Here is a 10,959-nt window from a genome sequence, read left to right on the forward strand (position 1 = left end):
CAATGTTTGACTTTCTAATGTTACATATCTCGCCCCCTATCACTCACACGCATACACACAAGCACACACACACCACACACACACACACACACACACACACACACAAAAACAGATATACAAAGAGTAATTTCTGCAAACTGTGCTGCTGCTGACTTGGTATGAAGAAGAAGTAAAAACACAGACTTCATGTATCTGAAAGTGTATATGAATGTGTGTGTTTGTAAAGCAGAACAATGAAAACTTATAGATAAGTTATAATATTATGTGTAATAAAGTTTAACAGTTATTTGACGTTTTTATTCTGGTAAGGTTTTGGTTGTGGTATTTCAATATACTTATTTGTACTGCAATTTCCCCAAAAGTTGAAATTTCAACTTTAATTCACCATAATATAAATTTAAAAGTAAAATAAATGTTATATTTGGGCCTTGTTTTCACAATAAACTCAATCTGTGTCAGTGTGCCAACAGCCAACTCTCCCACCTAAATATTGTAAATCAAGATTGGGAATTAACCATTTCAAGGATGATCTAGGTCAAATATATATTCCACAGCCTGTGGAGGAATGTGAATGAACAGACCAGAATGAACGGTTTGAAATGAGTGTTAAAAGTTTAATTTGACATTAGTTTCACTTTCTGTTTGGTCAGAAACAACATAATGCCTGTTATTTAATTTGTATATAGTAGTCAACGTATACGGCTCCATCGCAGTTTGACCTTGACTATATATCTAAAACTTTAACAGGGGGTATTGGAAGATATAAAGATTTTTTTTCACTTTCTTAAATGAGGATAATTAACATCACATAATATTGTGCTTTAGTTTCAGGCTGATTATAATAAACATCTTTTAACCTTTGTACATATGAAAACACAAACAGCAACAAAATGCAGCCACACGCAGGCGCACAGACACTCGTAAACCGCTCTGATCAATGGCTGCCCTCAGGCTGCAGTGGATTTGCTGTGACTGAGGAGAGAGTCGGGTTAACATCCATGGTTCACTACAGTGTGAAGTGAACTCACACACAGTGGTTCCCTCCAGCCAGAATATATACTCCGGCATGGTGGGCGTTCCTATTGCTACAAGTAGTATCATTTTTTTAAATTCCTAAACAAATCAGTTCATGGCAAAACTACAAAAGATTATTTAGTATTCATTGTAGTTGAAACATATCATGACAAAAATAACCAGTGAGGAAACAGACAGGGTGAAATTAATCCATGTTAAAGTTTAATTCATTAGTATCAGAGAAAAGTGAGGAAAGTGAGTCAACACCTTCAACAACAAGTGATCTTATTACAACTTCTACTGAATCATGTCTCTTATAGCCCAGATTATACAGCATTGAAGCATTGAAAAACATTTTTTCTTTTCATGTGCAAGAAGACTTGGTCTTTCTGCAGAAACGTGCACGGCTACACCCTTATAGGGGCAAAGAAAGAAGAGGGCTGGGGGCTGAGAGGGAAAAACAAAGAGGTACAGAGATGAGGAAGAAATGAGATGCTGCAGTTTACCAGGCACCAAATGATCAGTGAATAGTTCTAAAGGTAAGAGAGGTGGACTAATAAGAGGTTTCGATGCCTAATGGCTGGTCAAATCTAGAAAGGGATATAGTTTGATCTTCTTCAACGGCTTCGGCTGAGATGCCCTTGAGCAAGGCACTTTAACCCCCGACTGTAAGAGCAGAAGCTACAGTAGAAGGCTGCAGCGACACTAGACTTCACCTCAGTATGGATTTGTGCAACCACATGAACAAAAAGCAGGAGGGTGTTTGAAAACATGTTTATAATTATCAAAGGTCTGCAGAACAATACGATGATATTTTAACGAGCTCACATCTTCACACACATCATCTGACATCAGTGTGTCTCCCTCTCTCAAGCATCACAGTGATAATGAAAACCAGCCATCACACAACAACACTGTGATTTGATTCTCATTACAGAGATATCTCATGTCTACATATCTCTATATGTATGATGTGCCTTAAATAAACAAATTAACTAAATGTGAATATTCTAAAGTAAAACCCCTTTGTTTCTGACATGCAGGTCCTTCCTTTCTGAGAAGCTTGTGTTTGAGCAGCTTTGTCGGAACATTACTTCAATTCTCCAGAGGAATATTCCACAGATCTAAAACAATAACACAGACCTGTTTGGCTGAAAGGCCTTTATAACACGTCATAGGTGGCTCAACATATATTATAGACCACTGGTCTCTGTAATGTCCTGTGATATAGGCTGCCACCTAGTGGTGTATGGAGGAAATGCCACCATACAGGAAGTCAATCTATGGAAGAACCATTTTATCTTTTCAAAAAAGAGTAATGAATTTTTTTTCCAATACTTTGTGACATTTCAAAAAGGATTTCACTCCCCTCCAAATTATAAACAGCATACAAACATTTAATAAATAGTGTTTAACACACTGTACAGTAGTTGTAAGCAGCTATAAATATATTTTCAGCCATTTATTTTCAGTGAATTAATGATCAATTAACACATAATATTTGTCAGCAGTTATAGCTCAAACTGTTTTATTGTATTGTCATTCATTAACTGTTTGTTCACCAGCCTCCTCTTATAGGTGCTGACGGGTAGAGTTACAGATGTTGACAAATATGTGAACATGAACCCCTTCTGCTTATGTCTACATAATGGCAGGTTATAGATTATTTATTAAATGATAATAACCTGTTATAAATGTTCAATGGAAGAAGATCTTCCCACAAAATAATAAATTGGCAGATAAGCTCTTTTACAAAGATAATCAAATGCTGTCGTCCTAAACACAAGACGGCTCAGGAGAACATTTCCATCAACGGCATTTATTTTTAAACTCTAAGAATATATAGCATGATGCACTCAACCAAATATGTTGGGATACAGCAGTGGCCCTCACTTGTAATGTAAAAGCTGGAGGACCTGCATGTCACAAACAGTGGTATCGTCCTCTGAGCAGCGAGACCAAATGAAATTTATACTTTCACAATGTTAGTTTTCCAGATATATTTTTATATATATACAAAGCGTTTAAAGTTTAAAAAATACTTTGAATTGCTCTGTAAAACACCCATGTCTCTGTCACATGCTCAAAACGTCTCGTTGCCCCGTGACATTCGCTGCAACTCCACATCTGGACAAACAGCAGCTCCAGATGTGGACTGGGCCCACATCTGGTCCGGGGTCAGTGTCGAGCAGTGACCAGTAGAGGGCATTAGACCCCTGTATCACTGTGGAGTGGTCCCTGCGTGCAACCAGCCTGACGTGTACAGTATCTGATGTCGGCTGGAGTTCGTCTTCGTCCGGATGCAGGATGAGTCAGATATCCTCCAGGTGGGAATTCGGTCAAAGCTTTATTTATATTTAACAACATCTGTAGGGGCGTCCTCGTGTGCACTTTAATGTTCAAGACGTCACAACTTTGTTTCTTCAACAAATATGTAAAAACAAAAAATCGATTTGTCCCTCGTGATATTTTTGACCATCAATGGTTTACAAATATCAACAACATCCACTTACAGTGTTCTCATGTCAGAATTACTCTATACTGCAACTAATATCTCTTGTTTTGTAATACTATTATAACACTGCTTTGACATTGTGAGTTATGAAACTGGATTGATGATGTAAGAAATTCATAGAAGACAAGAATATATTTATTCACATTGACCTTTAAGAAAAAAGGTACGCAGTCCGCTTACTTTGATGAATTACGTGTGTATAAAACTATGTGGATCCTCAGTCTCTGTGATCAGTGCTTTACATTGTACATTTCCAAGTGCATACAAATTTCCCGCAGCACTGCAGCATCTTCGTGTTTTACTGCAGCTCCTCGCTCTCTCCCTGCCTCGCTCTGCCTCGCCTGCATCTCCTCTGTCGCTCAACCTCACCTCTACAGTCCTTTGTCTCGTTCTCCTTCGTGTAATTCTGAATTACTCGATTTATTCATCGCCCTTTTCTGTAAAATCTTCCTTTTCAATCTGTGCAATCTCCTTTTTCTTCACGTTGTTCTACAGCTACATTTTCTCTCCTCCTCGCCTCACATGATCCAAACTCAGTGTTTAGTCTGTTCCACGTCTAAATGTACAGCATACATGAATATGAGGAGTCTGTGTCTCTCCTTACCTCCACAGTGCGCCCCCCTTCCTAACAGGGGGAGGCACTCATCTGCATGTGTGCGTGATAGTGAGGAGGAGGCACAGGTGATGGGGGCATGGGAAGGCCCTGACCCTGGGGATGTGAGGAGTGTGACCTGGGCAGCGTGTGTGTGGAGGGGTAACCGGCAGACTGAGGGTAGCTCCCTGCAGAGGAGGAGCCGGAGGGGGGGCTTCCCATGGCGCCTGGCTGAAGTTTGTTCTTGGTCGGAACCGGTGGCGCCTGGTTGAGCTGGATGGAGATGTCACTGGAGGCCTCGGAGGTGCTGCGTCCGCGCTTCGGGGGAGGCCAGGAGGATTCTGGGTGGAGGAACTGGCCACTGTAGTCACTGCTGTCGGACAGGCGGGGATGGTAGAGCGCCGGGTGGGGGCGGTACATCTCCTCCTCGGCGTAACGCTTCATAAACAGGTAGACTGACAGCACCCCGGCCCCCTGATGAATAAATCAGTGAGAGATAAGGGAGGATTTAGTCCCATGAGCTGATCTCATCTGTTTACAAGTGACGGGGATTTAATTAGATGAAAAGTGACATGAAATAAAGAGGGATGAAGAAGGCGTGCACTGTTTCTCTGCAAGGATTCAAGATGGAGTGAGTTGCTTAAAGCTGAAATTCAACTGTGTAAAAAAGAAAAGAGCAAAGGAAGGAAACAGGAGTGTGGAGGAAAGATGGGAGCGGGGCCAGAGGAGGGGAGGATGTTGGTTTGTGTTGAGCCGTCCACTGCATTGCATTAAGAGCAGCACTGCTGATGATGATGGGTAAGAGGCTGATGGAGGAGGAGAGAGGGGAGGTGGGAGGAGGAGCAGAGCACTCACATGACACTGCATCAAGCAGGGCTGCGCACGTGAGGCTGCACGCAGACACACGCACAAACCCTGCAGTTTTGCATCATAACCGCTCACACTTAATATCCCTGCACTCCAGGAAACATCTCCCAGGCAGCGGAAATGATCATATGCTCCACGTGTGCAGCATATTCCACACAAACACACCTCCTCCTCCTCCTCTTCCTCCATGTTTTTCTCTCTCACACACACATGCCCGGACTGACCTCTTTGAGCAGGAAGGAGGAGGCAGCGAAGGCGAAGGACCAGCCGTAGTAGTAATTGAAGAACTGCTCGGGCTCTCTGGGCCGGTTCATCACCTCGTCGTTAATGCTGGAGATGTAGAGCACCAGGCCCACCACCAGACTCAGGCCTGCACGAAGCACATTAACATTAACATCAGAGAGAGAGACAGATGAAAGAGGGAGTGAGAAGGTCATTATATAGTGATCAGCAGTGTGGTGAGGGTTTCAGAGACAGAGAGAGAGAGAGAGATGGGATGTGTAGTAATCCCACCGAGCAATCAGCCTCTCAAATGTTAACATTAATAAAGAGATGAGAGGAGGACCAGGGAGACAGTGTGTGTTTGGGTCTGTAGCACAACGACAAATAGAGAGAGAACGATGATCGCTTCCAGAAATGGAAAACCTTTATTTGAGTTTGACCTCATAATGTAGAAGCAGAACACTGAACGATCATTAATGTAATATGGTTACCCAGGGGTTAGGGATGACATCATGTTACAGAAGAAGTTTTTAAAAACTATAATATCTACAATATTCTGGAGAAGAATAATTGTAAAGCATGCTTGGATGACCTTATGACATGTTTCTAATGTTGAGCTGCCTCTTGTTCTCTTCTCCTCACAGCCAACCCCCAGTCTGATGCAAAATTATATTCAGACACTTTTCTTTTCTCATTATACATTTTTAGGGAAACATAATTTCCACCCTGATTTTGTTCATTGTAAAAAGTGTAACCTATTCAATCATGGGATGGTTGGCATGTTGTTAACTTTAGGTGACAATGTGTAAATGTATAAAATTAAACATATACCACATCCTGTGTTTCTGCTACTTTTGACTTCTTTGGATCAAACCATAACCCCCAATCACAATCTTTAACTAATGTTAAATGAGGAAGAAACCTTTCCATACAAATATAAAAAAGACTTCCCTGGATGATGTTTTGCAGGATATTGAAAGGCAAACAAATTCCATGAGGACATTTTGTCAGTTAATGTAATGCAATTTCTAAATTAACATTTACTGTATTTATACAGATTAGTTTAAATACATGTTGTTCATATAATGATACACATTTTAACATTTGCAAACTGACTTTTAATCAAATCCTCATTGATAATTTTCTGAATATATTGATGACTAAACTAATTGAAGTAGCCTGTTTCCTTTAAAACATATCATAGACATCCTTTGAGTTTTTAATTTAAATATAAATATCCCAATACCCATTTGCATTCAATCTACTTGTCACCTTTTAATGTGATATTTTTAAAACTTTATAATTTGGTTCATCCTAATAAAACCTTAGCATAACAAAGATATATTAAAGTGGAGTAAAAGGAAGTAAAATGTGAACATGGCTTGACACAGTTGGTAGGACCATTTAGTAAGAACCACCTGCAGTGTTCCCTGTATAATTCAGTGTGTTTATGTACTCAGCATAGTAATTATATGAAAAACCAGAAAAGGCTTTTCACCCAAAACCAAAACATGCAACATTAAACCCCCTTCCTCTTTGAGAAACCCTCACATGCTCTATAAGCTGCTTCCAAATGTTAAATGCATGAGAAACAACATATGGGCAACATCGAAGAATCAATATTCAAAGAAAGCTTCATGCTGTAAGCAGCAAATAAGAGTATTTTTAGCTTTCACTGGAATATTCAAGTGTACCACAAGGCTGTCAACGGTTATGTCCTCGTCTTGAAGGGTCGGTTTAAGAGGTTGTGTTGTCGATTTAACATAGAAAAGCACGCGAAATGCAGAAACCATGCTGCTGTCAATCCTGCGGAGGATGTACATCTTCCTCTGAATAAGTAACACCAGGAAACCGAGGGGGCGAAGACATGAACGAGACCACTGCGGGCAAATGAGAGAAGAAGGGAAAAAAGTGTGAGACAAAAAAGAGGGAGAAGAATGTAAAATAAATGAAGTGTCTGCAGGAGCACGTGCGAGAAGATGTGTGTGTGTGCGGTGTGTTTGCCAGAGGAGCTGAGAAACCAAAAGTCACAAGAAGACATCAGCCTCTAACCGCGCGTGAACAGCTGCGGCTCCATGCTGCGTGTTTTGCGGCCTGTCCAATTAACCAGAACACCACAAAGCCAAACTACAGTGTTCATCAGACCTCTGTGGTGCCAACAGAATAAGGTTCACATTGCTCAGGAGTCCACAGACACCACCACAGAGCTCCACAGCAAGAAACTACTCTGAGTGAAGGGGTGAGCAGGAAATGAGAGGGGAGAGAGAAGGGAGAGAGAGAGGTGGTGGTGGGGGGGGGGGGGAAATTGAGAGGCTGCATGAATGAGGGTGGTGGGGGTGAGCGAGGGGCGAGTAAGGGAGGCAGGAGGAAGGAAGTGTTTAGCGAGAGAGGCTTAGTGCGGCAGAATATTCAACCGCTGAAAAGCAATTTGACTCGCCTGCCCCTCATTATCACCCTATTATGAAAATACCTCATAAAGTGAAACACTGCGACACTCGAAGCGCGGCCCGTGAACATTGCATAACCCGGGTTACATAACACCTATTATTCCGCTGCACCCTTTATCAGCGAGTTGCTGCTGTGGCAAGTCGGAGCTCCGCAGCGCTGCCTCCTTCTCAAACAAGTCGAGTGAGGCAGCTTTCCCCCCGAACAGGAGCTCCACCGAGGCTCCTGACGCTTCTGCTCTCTGCACACCGGGCACGCGAAGTGGGAGCGTTACAGCCACCTGCTGTCCAACAAGGTTAATTACACTAATCCAGAGAATCCAGCGACACAGAGAAGAAACGCCTCCTGAGTATTTATTTCCACATTTTTCACACGTGTGGTGCCATATTGATTCTTGTGCCATTATTAGCTCCACAAGGGAGGTTATGTTTCCATCTGCTTGCGGGTAAGGGGGTAGCGAGGCTCATCCACTAATCAGAGGGTCGGAAGTTCGATCCCAGACTCCCCCATTCAGCATGTCTAAGTGCCCTTGAGCAAGATACTGAACCCCAAACCTTGACAGTGTGTGATTGATGAAGAGAAAAGAAAAAAAGAAAGTGAAGTTGGGGAATGTGTGTATGTATGAACGTGTGAATGCACTGTAAAGCATTTAGACTAGAAACGTGTTGCAGACCATTCCCTATGTGCCCCTGTCAAGCAAGATTATAAAAAAACAACCAGGAGGATTTCCACGAACCCTGGTGGGTGGATGCTGAATGGGTCAGCGAAGGACCATTACAGTTTGGTGTGGATGAGAACCAGGGGATGCATCTCTAATATTACGAGACTTCCACACCTTCAGTGTTTTCCCAGGGAATAATTCATAGGGACTGATATTTATAAGCGTGTGAAATCTGGAGCAGAGACTGTTGGGCCTCGGCGGAAGTTTATGCTCTACTTAGTGCTACTCCAGATGCTAATGGGAATCTGAGGAAGTCAGTTTCAGTTCAAAGTCGTGCAAAGTCAAGGATCAGAAAATTCTCACCCTGCAGGTGTCGTGAAAACTAATCTCCTCATCTCTCCTGATAACAGTGTGCACATCTGCATCAGACACAAACAACAGTGCCGTGATGGAGCGTCTGCACGTGTGACACGGGACACACCAGGCAGCGGTAATTGGTCCCAGAGTCGGGGAGCGGTGACGGCGGGACATGAGTAATGAGTCCCACCTGAGAGGATGAAGAAGATGCCGGAGACAAAGGCCAGGATGGTGCGCTGAGGCCGGATGTGTCCGATGTTGCTGATGACGAAGGCGGTGAAGACGAAGAGCAGCGACACCATCGGAAAGGGTGTGGCCGTACGCACCATCTCTGTAGAGAGACAGAGGTCACAGTGTTAAACAGAGCTGACAGGTTGTGTCCTTTTCCTGCTAGAAATTATCATTTTTATAACATCTATATGTTATGTGCTCACAGCTATGCTGCAATGTTCCTCTAAAAGGGGATGGAAAAGAGTTTGTTTCTTTATGTTAAATTAAAAAAAACTTTGTTGGGTGTGCTTCAACAAAGGTCCTTTAAAAAGAAAAAACAGCATCTTCCAGCTGGAGAAACTGCAACTGCATAATTGTGACAATATTTATTTCCAAAAACTGATTTTAGACAATTAATCAATTATCCAAAGAGGTTCAAATAAATGTTCTGTTGATCATCAATCAACTTATCATTGCAGCTCTACTAAAATGATGCTCAAATTCTAGTAGCCACAGTCAATCAGCAGGGGGACTCCGGGGGTTGTCACAGTGGATGATGTGTGATGTCACTGTTGTTCCCTGTTTGACTCACTGAGGATGTTCGCTGTGTTCTCAGTGGTTATCTCTATATCGGGTTCGGTGAAATACTCTGACGCTACGCATCTCCCATTTTCTGCTCCTGTGAGGAAACACACAGAGAGAAACAAAAGTCAAAGTCAGTGATGCATGAGGAAACAAAACAAAACCAAAAAAGCTCGTAGGTAACAATCCTATTTTCTGACAGCTGTGATTCCAGAAGCCAGCAGCTCACACACACACACACACACACACACACATGGCAGCACTTTGTGATTGTGTGTCAGAAAGAGCAGGGGTCTTTCAATTTTTGAATATTCAAACATGTGGATTCCTACCGGCCACGAAGCAAACCCTCCAGAGGCCTGAGTGCAGCGCCATCTTCACCTCCATGCTCTGGTTCTGCTGCAGGATGATGCCCTCCACCATGATCAGCCAGTAGTCGGTGGACACGGCCACCCCCACCAGCAGCAGCCCGCAGGCTCCGAACACTGTGGACAGGATGGTCAACGCACGGCTGCTGCACGAACTCATCTGGGGGGGGCAGAGCGAGGGAGCGTTAGAGGAAAAGAGCGGAATGCACATGAAACCTGCAGAGATACAAAAATATGTAGGTAAATCTGAAAGAGGTCATGGGTGTGGGGGTGGAGGGGGTGGAGGGGGTGACGAGGTGCACGGAGAGAAACATGTGATGTGCACGCGTGCAAACTGCCACTGGCTGTTTCCCTGTCTTGCCTCGTTATTGCAAAAGATGAGTTAATGACACATCCACCGGCAGCCAATCGTGTTAAAGGTCAGAAAGGAGCCAACGCAACAGATGATGACTTAAACCAGTGGAGTTATGGGGAAAGACTTGAATAAGAAACACACACACACACACACACACACACACACACACACACACACACACACACACACACACACACACACAGACAAGCAGAGTCACATTGACTTAACTTGATTTCCCTAACCTTAACCATAGTTACTCATTGCCTTAACCTAACACCCATCCTAATCTTAACCTAATCTATTACTTTAAAACTATGTCTTAACCTCAAAATATAATGATTTACATTAGGGTGGACTTTTGTCCTCATAAGAAAGACAAGTCCTCATAATGTGACAGATTTAGGTCCCAACAACATGAGTAATACCTGGGCCACTCACACACACACACACACACACACACACACAGACACACACACACACACACACACACACACACACACACACACACACACACACACACACACACACACAGATCACGAGGGGAAGGAGAGGTCCTGAATGACTCACACATGGTCTTTCTGTGACTTAGTTCTGGTTGACAGAGGAAGACCTCACTGCAGAGCTTCTGAGTGTGCTGTCTGTATGAATCTGTGCATTTGTATGCAAGTGTTTTTTGTGTTTCTGTGTGTGTATATGTATGTTTGTGTGTGTGTGTGTGTAATTGCTCAGCCACTAGCCTCTTGCTTCATTTGTTCAGCAGCGTCATCTTGA

General features: G+C 43.0%; 1 protein-coding gene across 2 annotated transcripts; it reads right to left on the bottom strand.

The window, feature by feature from the left end:
• Nucleotides 1–4,154: 4,154 nt before the first annotated feature.
• On the bottom strand, nucleotides 4,155–9,993 carry cacng7b (calcium channel, voltage-dependent, gamma subunit 7b). 2 transcript variants are annotated; one of them, XM_053433069.1, is made up of 6 exons: nucleotides 9,798–9,993; nucleotides 9,476–9,562; nucleotides 8,864–9,004; nucleotides 5,213–5,358; nucleotides 4,377–4,595; nucleotides 4,155–4,232 (listed from the first exon to the last, which is right to left on the bottom strand). In XM_053433069.1, the coding sequence occupies exons 1-6, from the start codon at nucleotides 9,991–9,993 to the stop codon at nucleotides 4,155–4,157; spliced, it is 867 nt and encodes a 288-aa protein (XP_053289044.1). The 2 variants fall into 2 exon arrangements, with proteins under 2 accessions (XP_053289044.1, XP_053289043.1); XM_053433068.1 differs by having other exon boundaries at nucleotides 4,155–4,595.
• Between the last annotated feature and the right edge of the window lie 966 nt (nucleotides 9,994–10,959).

The sequence above is a fragment of the Pleuronectes platessa genome, chromosome 10, assembly GCF_947347685.1.
Source record: "Pleuronectes platessa chromosome 10, fPlePla1.1, whole genome shotgun sequence".
Classification (NCBI taxonomy): Eukaryota; Metazoa; Chordata; class Actinopteri; order Pleuronectiformes; family Pleuronectidae; genus Pleuronectes; species Pleuronectes platessa.

What these genes read in the sequence shown, in the direction of transcription:
- cacng7b (XM_053433068.1), bottom strand. Translation starts at nt 9,993, where the DNA reads ATGAGTTCGTGCAGCAGCCGTGCGTTGACCATCCTGTCCACAGTGTTC. An exon ending in GAGGGTTTGCTTCGTGGCCG is followed by an intron (nt 9,563 to 9,797) that starts GTAGGAATCCAC and finishes GTTTCCTCACAG; the next exon opens with GAGCAGAAAATGGGAGATGC. An exon ending in GAACACAGCGAACATCCTCA is followed by an intron (nt 9,005 to 9,475) that starts GTGAGTCAAACA and finishes GTCTCTCTACAG; the next exon opens with AGATGGTGCGTACGGCCACA.